At 40.0% G+C, this 27,500-nt stretch overlaps 1 protein-coding gene across 1 annotated transcript in view; it reads left to right on the top strand.

Moving 5' to 3' along the window:
- The window catches only part of LOC138012722 (uncharacterized), an 86,744-nt gene that overhangs the window by 44,054 nt on the left and 15,190 nt on the right, over nucleotides 1–27,500 (top strand). The window contains exons 23-38 of the mRNA XM_068859594.1: nucleotides 1–142; nucleotides 1,138–1,389; nucleotides 1,829–2,122; nucleotides 3,140–3,709; nucleotides 5,391–5,719; nucleotides 6,876–7,116; nucleotides 8,800–9,048; nucleotides 9,846–10,154; nucleotides 10,530–10,698; nucleotides 13,140–13,543; nucleotides 15,168–15,734; nucleotides 16,345–16,902; nucleotides 17,756–18,010; nucleotides 18,810–19,133; nucleotides 20,058–20,627; nucleotides 27,102–27,500. The exon at nucleotides 1–142 is cut by the window's left edge and continues 425 nt beyond it; the exon at nucleotides 27,102–27,500 is cut by the window's right edge and continues 162 nt beyond it. Coding sequence (XP_068715695.1) covers nucleotides 1–142; nucleotides 1,138–1,389; nucleotides 1,829–2,122; nucleotides 3,140–3,709; nucleotides 5,391–5,719; nucleotides 6,876–7,116; nucleotides 8,800–9,048; nucleotides 9,846–10,154; nucleotides 10,530–10,698; nucleotides 13,140–13,543; nucleotides 15,168–15,734; nucleotides 16,345–16,902; nucleotides 17,756–18,010; nucleotides 18,810–19,133; nucleotides 20,058–20,627; nucleotides 27,102–27,500 — 5,632 coding nt within the window. The remainder of the gene's footprint in view (nucleotides 143–1,137; nucleotides 1,390–1,828; nucleotides 2,123–3,139; nucleotides 3,710–5,390; nucleotides 5,720–6,875; nucleotides 7,117–8,799; nucleotides 9,049–9,845; nucleotides 10,155–10,529; nucleotides 10,699–13,139; nucleotides 13,544–15,167; nucleotides 15,735–16,344; nucleotides 16,903–17,755; nucleotides 18,011–18,809; nucleotides 19,134–20,057; nucleotides 20,628–27,101) is intronic.

Below are 27,500 nucleotides of genomic sequence, written 5' to 3' on the forward strand. Positions count from 1 at the left end.
GTGGTTGCCATTGGCAGCGATCCTAACAAGCGGGAACTGGATACTGTCGTAGAAGATCCAAGGAACGTTTTTTATGCATCTTCGTTTGAAGATTTGTCGTCAAAGACTATTGAGATACCTAGGCCAATTGCGGAAAGATCAAGTAAGGTTCCTTTTTAACTTTTTTTGCCTTAAGAAATGGGCTAATATATTAAAGGATTTGTGGGGACTATATTGTGCCTTTTAAGTCATCTTTGACTTAAAAAGTAGAAGGCGAGTAAAATAGGTAACTGCTACATTCAATCCAACACTTGAAATTCGTCATGTCGTAACAATGTAATTCATAGGCGGTGTCTGGCGTATCCATTCATTTAGTTAAGGCATGTACTCCCTGCCAGATAATTCTACGGATCAAACCAATGCTAACCATTCTTCCAAATATCAAGTGAAGCTGTAGTCATGAACGCAGTTATGAACGTTCGCAGTTATGAATGCAATTTCCGCAACTGCGTAGAGAAGCCTGAAAAATTCAGGTTTTCAACTGGGTTTGAACCCGTGACCTCGCGATACCGGTGCGACGCTCTAGAGTGACAACATCCACTATCATCCTCAGCTCTTTAGGTTCGAACCCATTCCCTGGACGTAGTCGCCTTCTTCCCTCACCTGGCATTTTCGGCCTTTTTTTAAATGTAAGCAGCTTATTAAATTAAGCGCAGTGGGTAAAGCTGATCACACGTTCCACCAACGCGAAGCAGGTTCCATTGCTGTAATTTGCGTTTTATCTGGCTTAACTTTGTTGGTGTTTTACTCTTCCCAGAAAAGCGTTCGCTAAAGGGGCTGTGTCAACTCTCAAAAATAAAAACGTCTTTGTATCAATGATTTAGAAACCTTAAGAATGCTACAGTTTCGTCCACCTTATCAATAACGCGGACTACAAACAAGGGAACATTTTTAATTAAACATGTTGAAGCATTGTTGAGTGGCAAAATATGAGACGGAAATAAATTATTTTTCGTCCGGATTGGATTGTAATGGGAAAACGTTTCTCTACTCCTTAAAACCAGAACTCAATTTTCAATTATTTGTTTTTCTCGTGCTTAAGCTAAGTCTTCAGTCAAAGTCCATCATTCATAGACTATTATCTGTTTCGTCCTGCAGAGCAACAACAGATTGAAGTTGACGCCGACATAGTGTTCCTTGTCGATTCTTCAAGCTTCGTAACACAGACCAACCTTGTTAAAGAAAAACAGTTTGTCAAGTCCTTGGCCAAGCTCTTGAATGTTTCTTCTGAGTCATCAAGAGCAGCGGTGGTTTTCTTTGGCTCCAGCCTAAATACCGAAATTAGATTTGGTGATTATCGAACCCTGGATGGCTTCAATATTCGTCTGGACCAGGGGAGGGCCATTGGAGGTCAGTCACTGAATTCGTGAAATCGATTATTTGCTGTTGTTGCACATTTTAGACGTGTAATGTCAGACATGTCAGAGGTTTAAAGTTACAGAGGGCGTGTTTCTGTAGAATTCTTTGTGAGTCATCTAATTTAATCATTTTCAGTACGGCCTCGAGAAATTTGAATTATGAAAATTTCAACAATAAGCACAAAAATTTAATCACATGAATTTCTTGAAATTTGCACCTTTTTGTGAGGCAACTTTTTCCATGAGTACGTTCCCCTCCTCAAGCACTTTCTTGTCAAAGAATTTCGGGTTTTTATTATAATTATATTTACATACATGTAACCATTCTTTCCCCTGTTGATTAAAGGGAATTCTAACGAAAGGTCTATTTTTATCTAGAAGAGGCAACAAGTTTAAAAGGGCTTACTTCATCTCTTCTCTTTTTTTCTTAGGTTCGCGCAGAATTGATCTTGCCTTAGGAGAAACGTCGAAAATCCTGGCTGGTGGTCGCCGAGGCGTGCCTTATATTGTTATCCTAGTCACTTCAGGGAGAGATTCGAGCAGCCTTGATAACGTATCTGTTGAAGTTGCAATGGAGTCTTTAGAAAACCTGGGAGCTCATAACTTTGTCGTGGCGATTGCCCACGATCCGGAGAATACTTCGGCAGATGTCCTGCCTGTGGCTTCGTTTGATGACCTTCCTCTCCGTGTCTATGACATCGCAAGATATATCAAGAAAGCTAGCGGTACGGAGATAACTGTGATGCTACAACAAGTTGCAACAATAATGGAGACACTTAACCTTCTTAGGGCGTTATTAATTTACCTATTATCTATCACACTGCAGCCTCCCCACCCTTATCAGTGTTGCTAGCAAGACAAAAAAATTGTTGCAATCCTAAACTGTCAACATTGAAAGGGGGAGAGGGGAAGGAAAGGAAAGAAAGGAAAGGAACTTTATTTAAGTGTCTTGTCGTTCTAGCGCCAGAGCGCTAATTGGGGACACTGTAAACTGAAATGAACCATGAAAGTAAATCAAGTCAAATATTGGTTTTTGAGGAGAGGGGAAACCGGAGTACCCTGAGAAAACCTCTCGGTGCAGAGTAGAGAACCAACAAACTCAACCCACATATGACGCCGAGTCTGGGAATCGAACCCGGGCCACATTGGTGGGAGGCGAGTGCTCTCACCACTGCGCCATCCCTGCACCCCGGGAAGTGGGAAAGGTTTAAATTCTAGATACGGTGGGTATTGCTTAGAAAAGGTATTTTTTCAATGAAAGTGTCTCAACAATTTTGCAACTTGTTGTAGTACCCTTGTAGTAAACTTTCCGAGCTGTGAGGGCGAATAAAAGAATACGTTCCAAAAAAATTTATTCCACCAATTATTTCTTCATAGGCTCACGTATGGAGAGAATTCGATTCTACCGTTCTCATAAACTTCCTAATCTACAACTGAATATGGCTTGGTTAAGAGATTTTCTGAATTGCGATTTAAATTTTTATGACTTAATTATATCCTGAAACTCTATTTCTCTACTTTCAAGGTGAACATTGATAAACATCGCTAATCATCATGTTATTGCCAAGCTTTTGACGTAGAGAGACCGATATCAATTTCTGATCTCTCAATTCTCTGTATAAACTCACTTCATAATAAACGTCGAGCAGATATCATGGAGACCCTACAAAACTTGCTTTTTGGTGGGATACTAATTTTCTCAAATAATCTTTTTTTCTTTCATTGTACGTGATTTTTTCCAGAACCGAAACCAGCTAACCTCAACGTCGACATCGTTTTCCTCGTTGATTCATCCAACGCCGTTGGAACAGACGGATTTAACAAAGAAAAAAGCTTCGTAAAATCAATGGCTAAGTACATGAATGTCTCTCCAGGAAAGTCCAGAGCGTCTGTCGTCTCTTATTACTCCAGTACTCGCACCATTTTGAATTTCACCGATTTCCAAGCTGCAACAGACTTCAGTCAAAAGATGGACAGAGAGCCTTGGAGAGGTGGCGCTCGACGCATCGATCTCGCTCTCGACGCTGCCTCCACTTTAGTGGCCCAAGCACGTTCCAATGTTCAGAAAATTGTGGTGTTAGTAACTAGTGGAAAGCAAAGTGTTGGTTTCGGTGACACACCCTTGGAAAGTCATGCTCAACGACTGAAGGATATGGGCGCGACAATCTTAATCGTTACTGTGGGGAGGGAAGCAGATTACACAGCTTTCATTCCTCTTGTTGACAGTGCTGGTGATATTTTTGGTGTTCCTTTGTTTTCCGACCTTCGCTTTGAAGTACAGCCGATCATCAAACATGTTATCCAGTACTTTGGTGAGTTGGACAAATTATGCCTTCAGTGGAATTATAAATGTGATTAATCGTTTCTTGGCAAGTGCAGTCGATTACGCTTCTGATCAAATGATGGTATGTGGATTCGACTTTCTGGCTTTTAAAATACTTTGGAAATCAGAAGCACTTAAAAGAAAAATTAACGGCTGACCGGCTGGCTCAGTTGGTTGAGCATCGGACTACTGTTCGGGATGTGGCGGGATCAAAGACCTCGGATGGCCCAACACTCAGGGTCTTTAACTTAACTTAGAAGAAAGTGCTGCCTTTGTGATGACGTATGCGAATAGCTAGTCTTCTCGGATAAGAACGATAAACCGTAGGCCCCGTATCACGTCCCTTTGCAACGTAAAAGAATCCACATACTATTCGCAAAGTGTAGGCATGGAGTTCATAGTGTTGTGGTCCTTCCTCTGTGGTATAGGTAGAAAAGTATCATTAGAAAACTGTACAAAGTGAATTGCGTCTCCATCTCACGCTATTTGAGAATTTATTTTTCTGTTTTAATTTATAATTGTCGAGAACGAAATAACTAAAACCAAACCTGTGTTGTGTGTCCAAGTATTTAGTTTCGTTGGTAAAGTGACACCAAGACGGAAACGCCTCAAATTCGTCCCTGATTCTAATTTCAGGAAACTCCGATCTCATGAACATTCTGCTCTTGCAGATGCCATGAGATGGTCCTGGAAATGTTTAGATTTTGTCCAGACATGCTCGCAATTAGAAGCACGCAGATTTTTGTAAGCGTCACCAAGTGTTCCCTTGCTCATTGGTAGCACTCCCATCTAGGACTCGAAAGACAATAGGCTTTTTGCAACAAACGATCGCATGGTACAAAATCCGCCATGCTGGAGGGCAAGCTCATTATTATTACCCCACTGGGACGTTAAAACAAAGGCAAGTCGAGCTTGACTGGTTCAGGTCTCTTTGTTTTAATGTCCCAGCATTTATGGATAGAGTGGTGGAAATGAGTTAGACATGTGTAACATTTTAATCATGCCTTCGTAAGCGTTTGGAACTGAGTTGAATCCGCAATAAGATCTCTGAATAGGAATACTTTAGCAGTTCTGAAGGAGACCCCAATACATGCCCTTAGGCGCTGTTTACATGAGGGGTTTTATCACGGGCCGAGTTTTGTCTCGGTGTCTGGTCATTTGGCTGGAACTGTTTGCATGCTCACTGAATAAAATATTTCATCCCGGATGAACAGTGAGCAGTTTCGTCGCGGAACAAAAATCAAAATTGGCCGCTATACAGTCACGTGCTCTTGGTCTCCAGTTATCATGGAGAAACAAACATGGCATCCATTTGTGCTGAACTCATTGGGGTATAAAAACTGTCGGTAAAAAATGAGACGTTGGAATATGCGCAGAATATTCAATCGCCGCTGGTCAATTGTACTGAGGCTCAGAAAAATGTGGTCGCGGCCAGGGATGAAAAAGTGTGTCTTGTTTACATGGATTTTGCACCCCGGACTGAAATTTCATCCCCATGCTGAGGACCGGGATGAAAGTTCTCATGTAAACAAGAATGAATTTCATCCCGAGACCAAAATCATTCCTCCTCTCATGTAAACGCGACCTAAGCCTCTATCAGACCTTTTCGGAGAGGTTACCTGCCAGTCTGATATCATTCCTCGGTCTGTTTTATTTTTGTTCTCATTTAGGGCCACCTGTCTTTGATGTCATGACAGAAGTTGTTTTTATTTTGGACGCCTCCACAAATGTTGGCCGTCAAAACTTCGAAAAACAAAAAGCAGTTGTCAAACAATTAGCCAGATTGTTTGACGTTGGCCCAGAGAAGTCAAGAGCAGCTCTGGTAACATACAGCACATATCCGTTCACGGTAATACCGCTGGGTAATTACACCTTACTGCGGGAGTTCGAGCGCACCTTGGATGATATATCTTTCTATGGAGGTCAAAGGAGAATGGATCGTGCTCTAGAAGAAGCGGTTGATCTGTTCAAGGAAGCTAGACCTGATGTTCAAAGAAAGGTAAAGAACTCCCACTCTGTGTTGCAAACCTTGCACACTGCAACAACAACAATAACAAGCTCTATTTTACATTCATAGTTCAGAAAAAAAACGCGTTTTACATTTTATGATAATAGTGGCAAAACGAGGAGAAAAGTAATGAGGTTACAAAGTACGATAACCTATCATTATTGTTATTATACCTATCATTATTGTTATTATTATTATTATTATTATTATTATTATTATTATTATTATGTTAAGAATTTCTACGAAGTAAATGAACAAGCAGTTTCATCTTGACTTCCGAAAAAAAAAAACAAATGACCATAGTTTACATAACTCAAAATGTGTGAAAACTATAGCGTTACTCGGCTTCGGATACGACAAGACCTGCTAAATTATGGTGTAAGGAACCACATATAAATATTATGAGATGCGCGAGCTCCAAAAAGTAAACCACAAAAAATTAATGCGACGATACAAGTGACAGCAAGAAGCATGGAGTTTAAATATACCGATATATTCAGGTGTTATTGATAAATTTACTTAAAGGGAACCTCCACTGAACAATCAAAATTGTTCGATTTTTTTTTTCAATGAAGCGTTTATATCTCAAATAAAGGAATTTCAAAAACGCTTATTTTGGTTTTCAAATTTCCCGGGCGTCGCAATCTCTTGAATAATTGTGACGTGCCGTGGTTGAAAAAATTCTGTGGAGTGGATGTAGAGCCACCTTAACTCTGCGATTTTTTTGAGGTGGCTCTGATTCCGTCGAACAGAATTTTTTAAACTTTGCAGAAAGTTTCAGCTTGGCCTTTTGATCACTTTCCACCAATAAAAAAAATGGGAGTCAACGAGTTCGTTTTTGTGTTGTAAGCAACTAAAGCCAAAATAAAGTTTGTTTTTGTTGGGCTTTCCCGTTGCCAAGGTAACGTATAACGTCAAAATAATGACCACATCCTGTTTGGAAATGATCGGTGTTTCATATGGTACCATAACGTTGTTACGTGATACGGTGTTGTGCCTCGCGTTGGCCGTGAGCACGATGTTAATTACATCTCTGCGTCAACTGTGAACGATTACCAGGAAATTGTAGTCGGTAAAACGATAGTAAGTGTTTTAAAAATTGTTAAAATGTTACACTTAGGTCGCAAGTGGCTATTACTGTTTTTAGGTTATAATGTTTACGGCTGGAAGACAAACCCCAAGTGATGACGAGCAAACGTTAGATGAAATCAAGAAAATGCTGTTAGAAGCTGGTGCCCTGCCTTTCATTTTTGCTGTTGGCAAAGACCATGATTTTTCATCGTTAACAACAGCTGTCGAGTACCCACAAGATCTTTTTAAGATTCCGGCCTTTGATGACCTTCTACCTCAATTGCAGGCAGCAGCCAAAAAGATGGCTATCAGAACAAGTAGGTAACGTTTATTTCACCAAAATGGTAAAGAGAATAAGTAAGTAAATAAGTATTTAAAAAAGGCCAAGTGTGACATCTTTTAAATTTTTTCTTGGTTTATAATTTTTTAAACCAGTTCAATTTTGATTTGTCTTTGACTCATATTAATTATCATAATCTGAAACAGAGAAAACTTGAAATTCAACTGGTTTAAAAAACTTTGAACCACATTAGATACAAAGTACTTCTTTTCTGTGCTCCTTCTTTACTTTCGACGATGTTTCAACATTTGGACCAATGTAAACTGTGAAAATATTACATTTGGTTGTGGATATGTGATTGTTCATACGACGCACTGATAGACATATTCGGCTACTCGTGAATAAAAACCCTGTACGCCGCACTTTCTATGACGTAAACTGTTTATTACACATAAGACGAGAATTTTCATTGAAATAGTTTTCTGAACTCCAATTAGAAACAAAAACTCACTAACAATAGAACCAAATGCAAATTTAATTTAGTTCAATAACAAAGTACGATTTGCACGAGATGCACGAGTGATTGGGTTGGAAAGGCCTTTACGCTATCATTGATTGGTTTATATACAGTACTTCCACGAGTGAAAGAGCTGTACGCCATTCTTATTGGCTGTATAGGCTTTTTTCACATATGAAAATAAGCGTATAGATTTGTACAATTTCTCATGTTATGGGTAATAAACTCAATATTGTACCCGATTCAAATCCTTTGGGAATTAATTGTTTTGTTTTAAGTATTTCCATATCATTAAAATGTGAATGCTACATTATCATGCAAATGCAGAGCACAAAGAACCTTAACCCGAAAGACTTTGAGTTAGCCGAATGGGTCTATCCTGTAAATCAAGGCCATGAAAACTTTTAAATCATGAGATTTTCATTGTGTTTAACTGAAAAGCGCGAACAGAACTGTGAACTCATTATTGTGTGCTATGTCTCTAATCATTGACTCGGACAAAAAATAAGTGGAGTTATATATCATCCCCGTTAAGCGAAATAAAGACAATTATTTATTCGAAAATTTCTCTTTCAGTACTATGGTGAAAATGCTTCATTTCGACAATTCACATCCCAGCAGTATGGCGGGACAATTTCCTGCTATGGCTCAGTGGTACGGCATCCTAACTAGCAATCGGAAGGTCCTGCAAAGGAACAATCGGGGTTTTTTTCCAGTAACACTGAGTCACTAATAAAAAAGTAAATCTCTTCCAAAAATAATTTGTTCTACTCAATCCCTTTCTGAGGATCCGGATACCTAAACTTCGAGCTAGAATTTGAGCTAGGATCCGAGCCAGGATTCCAGCCAGGATTCGACGTAAGATGAGCTTTCTCCGCTATTTATTCTCGAATCTCTCGGTTAGGTTAGGTCTCGAATCAGTTAGGTTAGGTCTATTTAGGTTGGTTCTAGTCTAGTTAGGTCTAGGTAGGGTTAGGGCAGGTCTTGGTTAGGTTAGGTTCTAAAGGTCTCGGTTAGGTTAGGTTAGGTTAGGTCTCGGTTAGGTCTCGAATTCTGGCTCGGATCCTAGCTCGGATCCTAGCTCGGATCCTGGCTCGGATCCTGGCTTTATTCTTAGTTTATGTCTCCCTTTCTTTTTGACTGATTATCTTAGCTCTTACTTTGAAGAAAGTCACTGCCTTGTTTTCGATGTCTTACCAACAGAAACGCCGATAATTGCGGAATACATTGTGTTCCTTTTGGATTCCTCATCCGCTGTGAGACCTGATCATTTCAAGAAAGAAAAGGACTTTATCAAAGACTTGGCAAAAAGTCTCTACGTTGGAGTCGTAGAGAAAACATGGGCAGCAGTAGTTAACTACGGAAGCTTTCCTTTCAGCAGCATTAGTTTTTACGATTACTCGACTCTGGCAGAATTCGAAAGCGCTCTGGACAGGATAACTCCCGCTGAGGGTTTGTAATCTTTCGAGTTTTGCTCTCTTATTACACCAAGGAAGGAATGGAAACCATGACCCATATTTCTCTTTCGTCTATTTTTTCCGTGGTATTACTTTGTTGGGATTGTAAAAAGACAGAAAGAGCGAAAGGCTCACCAGGTTTCATTTTTTTGTATCTTCACGTATTTTCTAGGACGAAACATGATTTCTTGCAGCTTCTCGGACAGTTTTAGGTTTAATCTTGCACTGCACATAATGATGAACTTCATGTAGGCGTCAACTGGACAAAACTCAAATCACGTCAACTCACATCAAATCGTACTAGCTTGGTTTTTCGAGCAGAGAATATAACCAACAAGACGCCTAGTCTAGGAATCGAACCCGGGCCACATTGGTGGGAGGGCCAATGAAACACAATCAACGAAACGACAGAACATAACAATAACAACTGTTAAGAATCCCAACTGGCAGGAGGCAAACCAAGTTGAACCGACGACTACCCGGAACATATTCAAGGAGTGGTCAGAACGAGTCTTGAACCCGGGAACTCCGGATCTCAAGGCAAGCGTCCTAACCACTGCCTCCCTTCCACATTGTAACAGCATGTAGAGCTGATGAAAGTAAACAAATAATTTCTTCAAACTTTAGTAGAGCAAGCAAATTAAAGTTAACATGAAAACTCCCCAAGGCATAGCTGAAACCGTGCATTTCAACTCTTAATTGAGCTGTTCCTGCTCTGACTAAAATTTTATTTTTCCCTTCTCCCTATTAAGTCACTCTAGTAATTTTCTGTCATTGAATTATCTCGGTTAGGTACAAGACGAATCGACCGTGCAATTGATGAAGCAGCAAGCATTTTCAACAGCACTGATCCTTATTCTTCCAAGATTCTTGTGCTGCTGACCACAGGACGTCAGGCTCAAGAATCAGATGTCACACCTTTTGACGTGGGCATTCAGCCTCTGCTAGACATGGGTACCCACACTTATGTGATTGCCATCGGCAGCGACCCAAGTGCACGAGAGCTACGTCCTTTGGTGGCCAATCCAGAGGACTTGTTCCAGATCCTCTTTAACATGCTGCAGAGCCAAGTATCACGTGTTGTCAAATACATAAGGACAGGTATCTTTAGTCTTTTCCCTTTTACCGAGACAAAATTTTATTCATGCATTCATCTTGCTGTTTTCCCTTTCCCCCTCCTCTCCTATTTTTTTTTCTGGTCACCTAAATTTCTCACTTTTATCTACCCCCATGCAGCCTCAGCAGTCGCTTATGTTAGTATTCATACAGCTCCTCTCTTTCGCTTCATAGACTGAGTCAGACTTTCAAATGAAAAGAGAACATCCGGGAAATACCATTTTATTTTAGTTTTGTTGGTCTTGTAGTATACTTCTCTCTCGTATATAAATGTCGTTTAAGAGAGTAGCTACATGGGCAATTTGAACAACAAGGAAAGATAGTGATCTATTGAATCAACTTTATATTATTTTTCCGTAGATCATCCAAGGCCAGCTCCCGTCTACAACTTTGTGTTTTTGATAGATTCATCATCAGATGTGACGAACCAAGAATTTTCACAGGAGATTCTTTTTGTGAAAGCCTTAGCCAGAGAACTTAACTCATCCATTCCTAAATTCCACGCTGCTGTTATCTCATTCGGAAACAGGTGACGAGAAGCGATACCCATGTACTACAGTGCTAAAGTGTTGCTAACATGCAGTTCACGCACATGTGTCCATGCACAACGGTGTTTCTTTTCTTCTGTGTTTTGTCTTGTTTCAGATTTTTCAATTTTTTAAGCTTTCAGTTTCCATTTTGTTGCCATGGTAATTGTTGTAACAGCTGTCGTTGATATTACTATTATTATTATTATTATTATTATTATTATTATTATTACTATTATTATTATTATTATTATTATTATTATTATTACTAATTGGTTAGAAAGTTAAACGCTAAAAGATTTTTAAAATATTTAAAAAAGCGAACGACGTTTCGGCGCTGCGAAACGGTTAGATGAAAAATTAAAGTCGTTATCAACCAACAAACATTGTTCAACGATATTTTTGGTTTTATTGATGAGATTAAAAACACTACCGTTGAGCCTAATCATATCCTTGTCTCCTATGATGTGTCCGCACTATTCACCAATGTTCCTTTAAAAGAAACTATTGACATTCCCGTCGACAAAGCTTTCGAGGGTGACTGGTTTAATAAGACGCATAACACACAACTCCAAAAGCATCAACTGACGGATCTATTAAAAGTCGTTATTACGAAGCAGCTATTCCAATTCAACGGCGAATTGTATGAACAAACACACGGTGTAGCCATGGGCTCACCGCTGGGTCCACTATTGGCCAACGTTTTCATGTGCCATATAGAAAACCAACTAGAACAAAAAAAACATGATTCCATCGTTTCATCGAAGATATGTTGATGACACTTTAGTCACAATGCCCAACACAGAATCAGCGACAGATTTCCTTCAAGTACTCAACACTGTGCACCCTAGCTTGTCTTTCACTATGGAACTTGAACACGAGGGCTCTATTCCGTTCCTCGGTACAGTCTTGACAAAATGTGGTGGCACTCTAACAACGGAAGTCTACAGAGATACAACTGACATAGGACTGCAGCTCCATTTCCAAAGCCACGTTGACAGCAGATACAAGAAAGACCTAGTCAATGGTTAACCGTGCGTACCGCCTATCTTCCACAAAAGAGGGCTTTTCAAAAGAATGCAACAAGTTACGCACCATGTTTTCAAATCTGCGCTATCCGAAAACATTTGTCGATTCAGCCAGGAACCAGATAATGAAATACACACCGTGCCTTCAGCAGACACATCTGTTTACATAGTATTGTCTTTTAAAGATCAGCGATCAGCTGATGGCGTTCGCAAAGACATCTATTCTCGGGGAGCAAAAATGGATGTTAACGTAAAATCCGTCTTTACAATCAGAAAATTGTCACAAACTCTGATTGTCAAGGAAATCAAGCCCCCGGTCGTCAACACTCAATGCGTTGTATACTTATTCCAATGTGATTTGTGCAATGCAAATTATGTCGGGTCCACTGCCCGACACTTAAGTGAACACCGTTATTCAGCCATCGGGAAACACCTTGAAACACAGCATGACAACAACAACAGAGCAAAGCCTCACCGCCTTTTCAAAGTTCTGAGGAAATGTAACAGCAAGTTTGATTGCTTAGTCTTTACGAAATGTTATATATAAAGGACATCAAGCCTTCTCGTTTTTTTCTTTTTCTTTTTTCTTTTTTCTTTCTTTGTTCCTTACCTTGGGAATTATACCCATAGTATCCGCAAATATTTTATGTATTGTTTCACATTGTATATATTCCTATTACACCTTATACTTTTTCACTTTTTACCTTGATAATGGCGTAACGTAGCGCCGAAACGTCGTTCGCTTTTTAAATGTGTTTTGAAAATCTTTTAGCGTTTAACTTCCCAGTCAATTTATTTTCTAAATCTCTCCTGTTACAGTATTATTATTATCATCATCATCACCACCACCGCCATCATCACCATCATCATCATCATCATCATCATCATCACCATCATCATCATCATCATCATCATCATCATCACCACCACCGCTATCATCACCACCATCATCATCATCATCATCATCATCATTATTATTATTATTATTATTATTATTATTATTATTATTTTATTATTATTATTATTATTATTATTATTATTATTATTATTATCTTGTTTTCGCACATTGGACTTCCAATGGAACTTCCGAACTCCAGGAAGCTTTGTGACAACAAATCTCCTCAAACTTCTAGGACCTTCCTAAGAATCCTTGCCGTGTTCAGAATAACACTTTTCTGAAGCTCGTCTATCTTGGTCTCTATACCAATATTCTCTAGTCTCTTCTTTAGATCTTTTGGAACTGTTCCAAATGTTCCGATTACAATAGGAATTACCATTGTTTTCATTTTCCATAACTTCTTCAATTCAATTCTCTTGCTAGATCCTGGTATTTCAATTATTATTATTATTATTATTATTAGTTTTCTTCTTTCATCCTTCATTCAAGGCTATTTTTTTCCGATCTCATCCTCCAGGAATTCAATTGCAATAAGCTTTGGCAGTTACAGTTCTTTACGAGACTTCTACACCGCAGTGGATTCGACTACTTACCAAGGCGGAGCAAGACGAATGGACAAAGGCCTTGATACCGCCCACGCAATCTTGTCTTCGTTAGAAGAGCGCTCGCAGAAAGCAGTAGTTTTGATAACTGGGGGTCGCAACTCCAAAGACGCAGGACCAAGCTCTCTTCAGTCATCTGTACGAAAGCTGCAGGAGATGGGAGCAAGTGTTGTTTTCGTAGCATTTGGAAATCGATATAATGTCCAAGAGCTTCTTCCAGTTGTTCGCCAATCCAAAGACATTCACCCAGTGCCAGGAGCGAATGATCTTCTCGCATATGTTAGCTCTGTGGCGACTTACATAACTTTGAGCCGTCCAGGTGAAGAAAACTGGTTTTTGAGGCTCCTTATTTAATGCTGCGATATCGAAATGGTGGAATACAGTTTACTTAAAGTGCCTACTATGATTTTAAAAGACCACTTCCTTTTTTTCCCATATTTTGAAATTGTGTTTGCTTAACACCTGACTGTCAAATTTATTCAAAGGCTGTGTACTTTGAGTGTAAGTTTTGGATTTCACGGTCTGTGATTACTCGCGTTCAAAACTGACCGATTGAGCCTCAGAGGGTTGAATCTAGGGAAAAATGATGTTATTTACTCGCTAGCCTAAAATTTCAGGGAGTAAATGCAGCTTATTATACATGCAAAACACGAGTTTACAAGCCTGAAAGCCCGAAAACCCCCATGCTATACATTAATTTGAGCCGCGCACACGCGCTTTACATTCTTAAACTAGTGAGTCTTTAACGTCATTTTCTCCTTGATACAGCTCTCTCAAGATTTTAAAGTTACTAATAGCGGACCATTAAATAGGAAAATTCCAGTTAAAATAAACAGGTCTCTTTTGGAAATCAAGGCTTAAAACTTGGGTAACTTAGTGTTTACTTTACATAGCTTTGAAATCCAAGAAAAAGGAAGAATTGATTTTTTGGTCATAGTACTGAGCATTTTAATATAAGGATATGTACCAGGAGTAATCATTGATTATGAAGTGCATTCGTGGGGAGGAAATTTGGGTTCTGAAATATGTGAGGAGGTATATGATGTTTCTATCGTAGTAAACATTCTAATTTGAACGTGAGCATAATGTCTTACTTACAATTGGATACATACGTAAATTACTAAGCGTTTAGAATCCGGCATGAAATCCTAGTAGAAAAAACGACAAGTTCCCATGATGTAATGGGTCGGCTGTGTATGCAACACGTAAACATCATATTTGCATGCTTAGTTAAGCAACTTCCGATTCGTATCAGGCGAATAACTCATCTACTTATCAACTTATAGATTAACAGATCACTTTAAATTAGTGTCAAGCCTTCCTCAACTTTACTAAACTATTGTGAAAACCACGAGGTAGTCTTTAGACGTTCACTTTACGATGCTCAGACTTGCTCAGATTACTAAGAAAACCACGAGGTGGGCGATAGTCTCTGCGCACCTGAAGTTTGACGTCATTCAAAATGGCGCAGAAAATGCAGACGGTGGACGGAAAAATATTTTAATAGTCACCCTTAAACCGCAGGACACCCAGGATTATGAACTTCGGTCTCCTTCGTCGAACGCAATTACGTTTTCAGAGTGGACATAATAACATATATTTCAATCTGTTCTCAACACCAGGGTAAACGGAGAAGACAGAATAAAGTCTTTAAACTAAAATACACAAGATATCCTTTCTTATAATTCTAGCGTAAAAGTCGTCTATAAGCTTGTTCTGGGTATTTCCTTTGTTTTTTGTCAGCTAAGTGGGAGGCTGCAGTCTTGTATTTCAGACCTTTTTTTTTTTAATCCATGCCATTATGATTCTCAAACACCGACTGTCTGCGATATCACTGTTAATTTTCCTCTTTTTTTTATATCAACCTGATCTTTTCATATAACTATATTCATTATGTCTTTTGTTTATTTATCGTTTTGTTGATTTATTTTTGTCCCTCATAGATCCTGTCCACGCAACGCTTTTGGACACTGATGTCCTCTTTGTGCTTGACTCTTCGTATGAAGTCAGTCAGAATGACTTCAAGATCCAGAAAGATTTCGTCAAGTCGATTCTTCGAAACCTCGACATAGCACCGGACGGTTCCCGAGCAGCAGCTATCACCTACGGAGACCAGGCTTCCTATGCTTCAAGATTTATTGACTTACAGAGCTTTGAGGACTTCGATAAAGCGGTTGATGACGCATCTTACGTTGGTGGCGAAAGAAGGATAGACCGAGCCTTGAGAATGGGCAATCGATTATTAAAGGAGGCAAAGGAAGAATCCTCTAAGGTCGTTATATTCCTTACTGGAGGAAGGCAAGCCAGTACTGGAGAATCCTTGTTAGATATCACGGAACCGATGCGTATGGCCGGAGTAAAAACTGTTGTTGTGGCAGTCGGGAAGAAGACAGACACCAAAGAGCTGAGACCTCTGGTAGTGGTTCCTCAGGATGTTTTATCTGTGAAATCATTTGAGAACTTACAATCACAAACAAAACAAGTATCTGGCCATATCAGTGAAAGAGCAGGTAAGAGCTTTTTTTTTTTTTTTTTTCTTGTGGTGCTCCTCGCGATTTTACCTCTTCTCTCTCTGTCCTAACCCAACAATCTATCCCCACATGAACTGATCTAGAACGTTTAATGTTATTGGTAAATGGCCTTATCACGACTCACGACACCAAGAAAATGCTTCACTAAAATCACTTTTATTCAGTGTCATTGGAGGGTTTCGTATGCTACTTAGAGTCGTTGAGTATTCTGTCATCATCATCATCATATCTTTATTTTCTCTCGGATTTCAGCTAACCCTAACAAACCACAACACCGGGAATCCAATCCGCTAATAGTTTGTTTGGTTTTTTTTACACCTCACAGGATTATAAACATCGAAGAGTTGTAAGAAGGGGTTGACGGTTTATCGTCCTTATCCGAGAAGACTAGAAAGTCTAACCATGCATTTGCAGATGTCATCGCAAAGGCAGCACTTTCGCCTCAGTTAGATAAAGTCCCGAGTGTTGGTCCCGCCAGAGTTTTGATCCCACGTCCTCCCGCACAGTAGTCGCATGCTCAAACAACTAAGACAATCGGTCCGCGGTTTAAAAGGATCATTTACGCTTTTTTTTTTTCTGTCTCTTTCAGGTACGCTGCGACCTGATAGTCCTGTCGATGTTGTGTTCCTTGTCGATTCATCTGACGGCGTCAACCCCATCAGCTACAATAAAGAAAAAGCATTTGTCAAGATCATGGCGAAGCGCTTGAATATATCTCCAGACAAATCTCGGGCTGCCGTTGTTGCTTACGGTTCAAATTCACGGCTGGAAATAGGTTTGGATGATAACAACGATCTCCCCACCTTTAACAGCATTATGGATAGCATGGCATCCTTAGGTGGACCTCGTAGAATAGACAAGGCTTTGGAAATCGCTGCTAACGTCTTAAATGACTCGCGTATTTCGCGCCCAAAGATTGTTGTATTGTTAACGTCTGGTCGACAGCCCTTAGATGCACCAACTCTGTCAGTATCGGCAGGAAAGCTTCACACCCTCGGTGCCATGGTGTTCGTTGTTTCTATCGCTAATGACGTCGACCCAAAGTACTTTGACGTTTTGGTTGAGGACAGTGGGCTTGTTTCAATTGTTCCCTCGTTTGATGGCCTGAGTAACGCCTTGTCAAAACTGATCCTTGAAATAGAGCAAGGTAATATTTTATATTTTTGTGATATATTTTCTGGTAAGCCTGGATTGAGTCGTAGGATCGCTCTTATAAGCTTAGAGCTAGGGCATTATTCTAACACAATGCCAACAGGTCCATTTCAATTGATCGATGACGCAAGTTAAAAGCAAAAGTTAATTAATGTAATTCACACGTCAAATTGGCACTTCTCTGCTATCCATGACGTTTGTTTGGTCGTTGATTCTTGCGATTATCGACGAGATTTACCTTACCAAAATTTGTTTAGATCACGTGTTCATGTAGTTCAAACGATAAATGAACTGATAAAACGCTCGCATTACCGAATGTAAACGATCCCTTCGGCTTGAATCAACTATAAAGTAATAAAATAAACGTAAAGAAAGAGCGATTGCTACAATCTTGGACAAAACTGTTGGGAAAAAATCGGACGTGAACATCATTGAACATGCCCTAACAAACAAAGCCCACGTACCCCTCTCCCCCGTACAAATGTTGCTAATGTGGTGAAAAATACCTTTGGCCCGGTTTTTAACCGACATTGGACAAAGGGGAGGGGGGAAGGTATGGAGAAGTTAATCTTTTACAACACAGACAAATAACGGAATGACCATTTTAGTGGTGTATCCTATTTTCCCAACGAGTTTTGTCCAAGATTGTACGTCAAAAGAAAAAGAGGCCGAGTTTTCTCGATCAATAACCCGCACCCTTGGTTAATACTGAAGTAGTTCTTGTAAAGCGCAAAAAGTGTTAGCAAAGGTCTACACGACTTTCGACAAGAGTTCATTTTTATGGCTGAAAGCCTCATACCTCGTCAAATATGTGAGGGAACATTACTTATTTTACCCTTTTGTATCAGGTATAACAAGTCGAATGATACTGAACGTTGACATTGTGTTTTTGATGGACGCTTCCACTGCTGGCAGCCCAGAGTACTTCCAAAGTCAGAAGGTCCTCATTAAGTCCATAATGAAAAACGTGGCAACCACACCTGATAACGTGCGAGCAAGTTTAATATTGTACAGTTCATCAGCATACCTGATATCAGACCTCAAGTCTTACACTACACGCCGAAAATTTGAAAATGAAGTCGAAAAAGCAAAGTATCGCAAAGGTAGGCATAGACAGCAATGCTATGCTCCACTAGTGTTTTTGTAATATTATCTAAGACTGTTCGAGGCTTCAATGGGTTTACCATTCAGCAGATATGTCCAGAATTGATCCTATTAGTGAATGATAGCTCACTTGACAATTTTCATATTCTCTCTTGCCTTGTCTTTTGAGAAGTCGCTCTTTACCTGATTCCAGGCAAAACGCAAATTTTAGCCTTGCGATTGCCAGTTGTGTCCAGGTTTGACCCTAATTAGATGCACGCCCAATTTTGATATCCAATTAAGGTGGCCGAACACAGTTTTCGCGCGCGCTATTGCTAACGCAATGCAGCGCGCGCACGAGGATTGCAAAAAAAGTAAACATGGCTTCAATACCTATTTCCAACAATAAGATAAAGGACAAGGGTAGCGTTATTTGTTGCTGTTTATCCTTACTTGAGAAGCAACATTTGGGTGGACACTTTGTCACGTTAATTGTCTGTATTCCGAGACACGAACGATGTTGAAGTTGGGGAGACGAGCAAGGGGGACACTTCGTAACGCTTATTCAGATCTGAGTGCATCTAATTAGGGGGATTTCTAGACAATCTCTCTATTATCAAGGCAAAATGCCGGGTTTTTCGTTGTTGAATGTAAGTGGAACAACTCAATAAACGTTTCTATGCTATCGAGTTCATGTTAGAAAAATCTATCTCGGATGGATCTGCATTGCATGCAAACTGACAACATTTGCGCTACTTTTGTTGCATGATCACAAAAGAAAAAACATTATTTATTGTTTTTTTTCCTGTCCTTTTTAAGGTTCGAGACGTATTGATAGAGCATTAGCTGCAGCGGGGCAGCAAATGTCACAATCGAGGCCATCAGCAGCAAAGATTGTCGTCCTAATTACAACGGGACCGCAAGGTGAAGCATCAGATATAACTCCACTCGACAGAGCCTCGCAACCTCTACGGGATGCTAACGCTAACATTCTTGTTGTCGGCATCGGAAAGAATCCAGACGTACGTGAGTTATACCAAATCACAAAAAATCCGCAAGATGTCCAAATAATTTCATCCCCAAGCGAGGTCGTTACCAACGTGCATTTATTCTCGAGACAACTCAGGATTAGGGCAAACAAAGGTAAGAAGTGATTTTTTTTAAGCCATCTTTCCTAATTACACAGTGAAAGAAAGCCGGTGAAAGAACCAGTCAAACACGGTTTAATTGAGAGACTAGAATTTGTTAATCTTGTTGTAATGCACCATTCAAACTAAATCCCACCACCCCGATACATGGGGTCTTGGATGAGATTTGCTTCTTCGGTATCTGAACCAGAGGAGTTATGCGCTGATCAACTCGAAACTTCAACACCCCCCTTCCCCCCCCCCCCCCCTGCCCGGGCATTTGAACAAATTCGTTCAAATTCCCGTCCCCTCGGGCCAAAATGGTGTTCAAATGCCCTACCTATCGTTGGATTTGTCCGTCATACCCCACTAAAGAACAATCGTCGTCGGCTCCTCCTGTCTTTAATAAAGACCTTTTGAAGACCTTTTTTTGTAAGCCAATCGCTCACAAATGCTTCATCTCTTCCTTCCTTTAAACTCTTCCATCTCGTCCATTTGAAACATGACACTTCCGGTTCAATTTTCCCACCCTACGCAGGCAAAGGTCAAATTCCCCCCTCCCCGAAGTTTGCCCGGGGGGGGGGGAAGAGTTTTGAAGTTTCGATTTGATCGGCGTATTATCTTTCGTAAGATGCTTTACTGCCGTGTTAAAAATACAAAATGGCAAATCGGTTGGGAAAAATCAGTTTTGGTTGTGGACCATTTGATTACTAGCGTCTTTTTCTTATTTTTATCTATTTTCTGATTAGACTCTTTGTTATATACTGATCACATTTATAAATGGGACTATCCACGTTCGAAAAAGACAATAGAATCAGAACCCATCATTTCTGTGGAAGTTCAAAGTTTCTTGAATCTGTTATAGCATTCCAGCTATCGTTTTGTAAAGTACAATCCAAGTGTTAAAAATATGCGTGTGACAGTGAAAATTTACTTTTAGGAATACAACCCACTCATATTCCCAGAGCAGAACTGATTTTCCTTTTGGACTCGTCTTCCGGTGTCACGCCGACCGTTTTTAAGCAGCAAAAGAACTTTATTAAGTTCATCGTTGGACACTTCAGCATTGGGCCAAACAAAACCCGCGCAGCAGTTGTAAGGTACAGTTCATCAGCGAGCTCTGTCATCAACTTTAACTCGTTTGACAACCTACCAGATCTTTTAGACGGAATTGAGAATATTCAGTACCTCTCCGGTGGAAGACGCATTGACGCCGCCCTTAAAGAGGCTGATAATCTTCGAAAGACCGCGCGAAGCAACGTTCCGATTTATGTAATTATTTTGACAGCTGGTCGTCAAGTGGTGGTGCCTGGGTCTACGCCACTTGGCACAGCTGCCAAGCCGTTACTAGACTCAAAGGCGCGTTTGATCGTTGTGGGAATAGGCTCTCAACCCGACGAAAGAGAATTGCGTTCCATGGCACGGCGAGATGAAGAAGTGTTTAGGATTCCTCCGTCAGAGTTGCAGCTTCGCGCTCCATTCTTTGTTCTGTATATGGCATCTCATGAAGGTGAGAAAAACATGAACTATAATAGAATAAAACGGAATGGAATATCAACATTCTACTGAACTAAAAATTTAAGAATAACAGCGGAAATACCATGCATGAAAGCCTAGATTGGTGGGTTATCTCTTCAAACATTTTGAAAATCTGCCAGCGCTAACGAACTATTTGCCTGGTTGTCCTGTTTTCCTTTAATCCATACCAGGTGCTGTTGTTGGAGCAATGCTGACTTTCCCTTATTACAGTCATGATGACGTTGTTAAATCGGGGGTAAGAAGGCCATTAGGCTCAGTATTTCGAGAGTTGCAGTAGCATAGGGATGTTCCGGGTTGAGAGCCCGCTTCGACCCGCCACTAATTTAATTTGTCTTCTGTTGTCCCGAATTTGAACTGCACTTCGCTTTGTAAATAGAAAGATTTGCCTCTACCTTAATTACTTAATGACGGTCGACTATACTTTTAAAATGGAATCTAAGACTGCAATTTAACAGCAACCAATCCATTCATGCAAAACGGATAAAGGAGTTAGTTTCTAAAGGAACTGTGTTACTGCGTCGGTTGGGAAGTGAAACACAAAAATGGGTTTCTCATCAACTGGGTTGATTTGATAAATTGACCACCGTAAAGTAATTTGAAAGATCACGTTTCGAGCGTTAGACCTTCGTCAGCTTTCAAATTTCTCTACGGTGGACAATTTTCCATATCAAACCAGTTGATAAACCCATTTCTGTAATCCAGCCATAGCCTGAAATAGAGCAAGAATATTGCCAGCAATGCAAAAGAATCTCATAGCTGTGGATCCTCTTGAAGAAGTGATATGATATGACATGGCATCAAAATAATTATGATAATAATAATAATATTATTATTATTATTATTATTATATATTATTATTTTTATTATTATTATTATTATTATTATTATTATTATTATTATTATTATAATCAGAAAGTCTATACCCGTCAGACGGGTATTGACTTTCTAAGCTTATCGACACAAAGGTCACGGATCTCCTCTATGTAGACGACCTAAAGGTCTTTGCGGCGTCGGAATCGAAACTCACCTGTCTGATGAAGACGGTGAAGGCTGCTATGGAGAAAGTCGGGTTGCAATGGAACCCTAAGAAATGTGATGTCACCCACATAAGGAAAGGGGTCCTTGTCGCTAACAACGAAGGGGTGAAAGTTGATGGGAATGCCAAAAAACCGAGTCTGGAGGAAGGTCAGCAATACAAGTTCTTGGGCGTGCTCGAATGTTTGAAGCAAGAAGAGAAGCTAGCGCTGAAGTGCGCTACCAATGTTTAAAGTCAAAAAGGAACTGGGTAGCCCCTGGTAATGACAAGATAACCAACTTTTGGCTAAAAAAGATCACTTCGATCCATGACAAGTTGGTCATAACGATCAATAGATTTTTTAATGATGGAATACATACCCCAAGATGGTTGGTGGAGGAAAGAACAATCTTAATACCCAAGACAGAAAACCCTGGAGCAGCTAACCACCGACCGATAACATGCCTAAATACAATGTACAAATTGATTACGCCGATTGTCAACTCAGAGTTACAACACCATCAATCAGTTCACAAGTATATGAAACTGGACAAAAGAGGAGGAATGCCTGGATCGATGGGGTGCATTGATAACCTGCTGATTGACAAGGCAATATTGGAGGATGCTACGAAGAACAACAAGGACTTATCTCACATGTTTGGCATGTTTGGCTTATCGAAGTCCTGAAAATGCACAAGATCAATGAAAAGCTAGTAGCCTTTGTAGAGAATGTGATCAGGAGTTGGACGATCACTCTACATGTAAGAACAAGTGCAGGTAACCAGGAAATTGGTCCCCTTATAATAAAGCGAGGTATACTCTAAGGTGACTGTGTTAAGCTCTTTACTCTCTACCTCAACCCAATCGCTTGGTACGTCAGAGGAACAGAAGGATTCAGCCTTTCACATGCAAAGAAACAATGATAACGCATTGCCTTTTCGTGGACGACCTGAAGACTTATCACAAAAGTTCAGCCAAGGCAACTACTTTGACAAATAGACTTGAAGGCATGTTTGGTGATATAGGCCTAGACTAGGGAATTCGAAAGTGCGTTGCAATCCACATCAAGGGAGGAAAGCTCCAGAATACCGAAAACCTACCCCTTACAAGCGGTAGCCAAATACCAGTACTAGGGAAAAAAGTAAATAACCATATTTAACGTCGATAACACGTAACAGTAATTCAACTGACAAACCTGAGGTCGACGGTGCGCTCATTTTACTCTCCATCAGTGCTCCGTTTTATGGGTATTTAAGGCCACTTGGCTACACGGAAAGGAAAGAAGTCGAAACAAGGATGCGAGATCCGGGAATCGAACTCAGGACCTCGTGCACCAAGGTCGTGCACTAACCGACTGTGCCATCCTTAGATGGAGAAGAGTACCATTACAAATTTCTCGGTAGGATACAAAATGTCAACCAATTAGACAAACAGGTGTTTGAGCAGGCTAGTCAAGAGTACCTAAGAAGACTAGCAGCTATATGGACCTCCCCACTCTACATACAAAGAAAAGTAAAGGCCACAAATACGTTTGCTTACCCAGTTCTGCAACTAGACAGAAAGACCCGAGCAGTAATAGCACAGAACAAAGGCAAGCACAACTCTGAGTCGAACCCGACCTATAAAGTTACGAAGATAAAGACCGCATACTACCACGACCAGTAAAGATTCCCATACAGAAGTAGGAGAACCTTTCAGGACGTCAAGGAAGCAAAAGAGTAGATCAGTGATAAAAGATGCCAAGACTTACGCCCAGCAATTAAACGTAGATGTAACATTCGACGAACAGCACAAATCCACCTCAGTAACAATGGGTGAGAAGGAAACTGTGTTCAAGATCAGTAGTCCAAAGTACATTCAACAAACCCTTAAAGAGGCAACAGACACAAAGTACAAACAAAAAGTCTCCGAACAACTATGGCTGGGCAACTTTGTCACTCAACGCTGGAAAGATAACGACATCTCTAAACACAACTTCAACACAATCATGAAGTAGAAAAACATACCGGACGTCGTACTAAGTGTACACACCAGCATTCTACAACAGCTCGTCCCTAGAAAGGTTTACAGGGTAAAGAAACAAAAAGAACAAGGCTTAGATTTAGTGTGCATACTGTGCCACAGTGCAGAAGAAACCGTCCCACATCTATTATGCGGTTGCTCTGCTATTGCCCAAAGAATCTACAAGGCGAGACACGATAGATTGTTAAGGCCGATTTACCATCTCTTATAATCAGTATATAACATGGAAAACAACGACTCCAAAGCGTGGTATAAACAAGCGATCCCGAAACCAGGCACGGAAAACGACGAAGCTAAAATTCTCTGGGACACGCCTATATACATAGATAAGGCGCCAGAGAATGGGGCAAACAAACCATGCATGACGATCTTTGATAAGAAGAACAAGGTTATCATCCTAGTGGAATGAACTGTATGTAATATCGGATAGATCAACGATAGGAATGATTATAAGAAGAGAAAGGATCTGGATTTACCAGGGATTTAAGAATGGGTCTCCGAAAACTCTATCCCGACTACGAGATCAAGCAAACCAATATAGTGTTTAACTTCCTGGGAGATTTCAACACCGCCCTAAAGAAAGAACTCTCTGATCTAGCCCACAAGAAAGATGTTACTAAAGTGCTAACCAACTGTTCGAAGTGGATTATATCACAGAACTGTGAAATCACCAACAAAGTCTACAGTTTAAGGACGTTCGCGCTAATTGTTTGTGCGCAACGTTACTGCGCAGGTAACGCGACTGTAATATGTCACGCATTACTTCGAGCAGTTGAGGTTTTAAAACCTTTTCAAAAACCGTGGACAATAAGGTCTTGCACAGCGTTGGATCAGAGAAGATCGTGATCAGTCAAAATCAATTTGAAATATTTATGAAAGTCAAGTAGACTTCTGCACGACTGATATCCGCGAGGTCTTGTCAGTTGTGCACCTACTTGGCACCTACATACATATTTTTCAAGTTAAAATAACATGGCGACAAAAACGCCGCGGAAAAAATTCCAGGCCGGCAAAAGAATGGCACATTTATTTCCGAATCATCATGAAACTTTAAAGAGAAGTGAGCGGGAGGATGGAAAAGCTCTGGAAAAGGTAGCTGATCGAGTAGACTAGTGGCTGAAAGTTTGGAAAACTCGACGACGAACCGTTGCGTAAATTTAATGGGGCTGTTTCTTTTTAATATTTTTATTACCCAACGAACTTAATTTCAAAGTGAATGCATGTTTTTAAAGTTCTTTTCCTTTACTTTCGTGAAAATTGAGCAGTATTTTCGTCCTCGTCCGCTTGAATGTGCGGACCTGCGTGGAAACAATCAGCGATTGAATTTCACAAAAAAACACACTCCAGAGGATGAGCATGACGCAATGGGGAGATATTATACAAAACACCAACCAAATGAAGATGACCCCTGCTTAAAACTTCGTTGCTATGCTCGAGAAAGGTTTTTTTTTTTTGGTAAAAACCTTTTATCTCTCCAACGATCGATCCTCTCTTGGGTTCCAGTCCTTGCCCGACAGGTCACGCAAAAGCGTGACAAACGAACTTTTCCAAGAGCTTTGCAAAATCACATCGATTTTACTCGTTCAGATCATCGGTGACCCCTATTTTTTTAATCATGAATCAATTACTTTACTTACTATCTACAAAATATGTTGTTTTTTAACATTTTCTTTCCTCGTGCCATCGAATTCCGGTAGTGGTTGCAACGGATAGAGCTTACGAAAACGCTCGTCGAGGATGAACTCTACTGTTTACCACATCCCTAGCGGCATACAATTATCTAAAAATCTCACTCCTAAAAACCTATGCACGGAAACTTTCACTCCAACAGTTTATTTTTATGATTTTCGATGGATGAGCAGATGAGCCTACATCTCGCTATTATGATCGATTTCTCGAAATTAAGGCATTTTTCCACTGCCATTTTCTCCGAAACAAAGTCGGTGACCCCCATTTTTTTTTCATTTTTGGAGTAAGTACTTTATGACCTAACTCTAGACGAGAAATTAAGAAAATCTCACCGTAGGAAGATTTTGGCGCGAACGTCCTTAAGACAATGAAAGACAATTTTTTTTTAGTCCAGGAACTGTTGCCTAGACACTGTCCGCAGCAAGTTTCAAAACAAAATGTAAACTGAGAAGTTATTCAATAGAACATAATAATAACAATAACAACAACAATAATAATAATAATAATAATATTAAAAATAAATAATAATAATAATAATAATAATAATAATAACAAACATCGTCATTGACGCTCTTGGTGGCTACTCAAGAAGTCTGAAGGAAGAAGTCAAGGCATTAGTGGGCTCAGATAGGACCCCGGAGGTAATTCAAAACAATGCAGAAAGACGTCCTGAGCCACACCCTTCAAATCGCTAAAACATTCAAAGTGATGTCCTAGCCGTTTGGACACCTATGGAACGCTAATGAGACAATACACAATTAACACTTAGCAGATATTATTGGGATAGATATTTATTTTATTAATTTTACGCAATTTTATTCCTATCAAATGTAGATTCGTAAATTTTTAGATAATACTGGCTACGTTCACACGCCCAGTATTTGTGATTAGGACCTGACATTCAGGAGGTTTAAACTGCCATAATAATAAAGGCCTTCCTCCTGGGAACGGCTAGGATTTTGAGATACGCACTGAACGTCTAAAGTTGCGGGTTGCGACTTGATGCTCAGTTGAAGATTACTAGCTTTTTAAATCAGTTTAGCTGGAGAGGAAAATAATAATAATTATTATTATTATTGTTTAATTGTCAAGGAAAAGGACGGTTGCCTCTTTGCCTTGGTTTTTTTAAAAATTAGATTTCATGATGGTTTTGTTTTCAGTTGAAGTTATCTTTGCGTACGCAACCCCTTACGGCTCGTGGCTTCCACAGGATCCCCTTTTTTGCAACCAAATCGATCCTTTGCGATTTTCAACATTCCTCCTTTTATGGTCTGGAACATGTCATGTTTTTTCGTGCAGGAACTATTCGTCTCTTTTAACAAACCCTAGCTGAAAATTAAAGCCTTCTTATAGTAATGCGTTTTAAGGTCATTCAGCACATTTATCATCTCACATTACATGTAGATCAGGTCATTGCCGAGTTCATGTCTGCCTCCTCTTCAAAGCGAGTCTAAGTGCCAAGTTCATGTGATAGTTAGTTATACTTTACATATGAATGAAAACTTCGCAGTTAGACTCGATTTGAAGATGAGGCAGACATAAACTAGTGATCGACTTCTTTCCCCTGGTCAAAATACTTTTTAAAAATATTGTTCCCATTCACTTTCCCAGTAAATTACTTTCTTTTCTTTTCATATTTGACTGATAATTTCACCTGAACTTGAGTCTTCAATGATTTTTATTCAGTTCTTTCATATTAGTCTAATTTCTTTTACATAGTCATGACGTCCGGAGACTTGAAAGCGGACATTCTATTCATGGTGGATTCGTCTCAAACTATTAGCAATGAAAAGTTTCAAAGGGAACTCGATTTCGTGAAGGCGATAGTTCGTACTCTCAACATCTCTCCGGAAAGGTCACGTGCAAGTGTTGTGTCATTCGGTAACACTCCATCTCGGCCGAGCATTCGGTTTGAAGACTACACAGACATCGACTCTTTCGTAAGAGGAGTTGACAATGTTCCTTACACAGGAGGACAAAAGCATTTGGACAAAGCTTTACTCTTTGCTGGGCGAGTGTTATCCAAGAGTAGACCAGACGCTTACAAGCTCTTGGTCGTAATCACAGACGGAAAGCAGCCTCTTGGTGAGGTCTCCCTCAGTGAGGCCGTAAGACCAC

This window comes from Montipora foliosa, chromosome 8, assembly GCF_036669935.1.
Source record: "Montipora foliosa isolate CH-2021 chromosome 8, ASM3666993v2, whole genome shotgun sequence".
Classification (NCBI taxonomy): Eukaryota; Metazoa; Cnidaria; class Anthozoa; order Scleractinia; family Acroporidae; genus Montipora; species Montipora foliosa.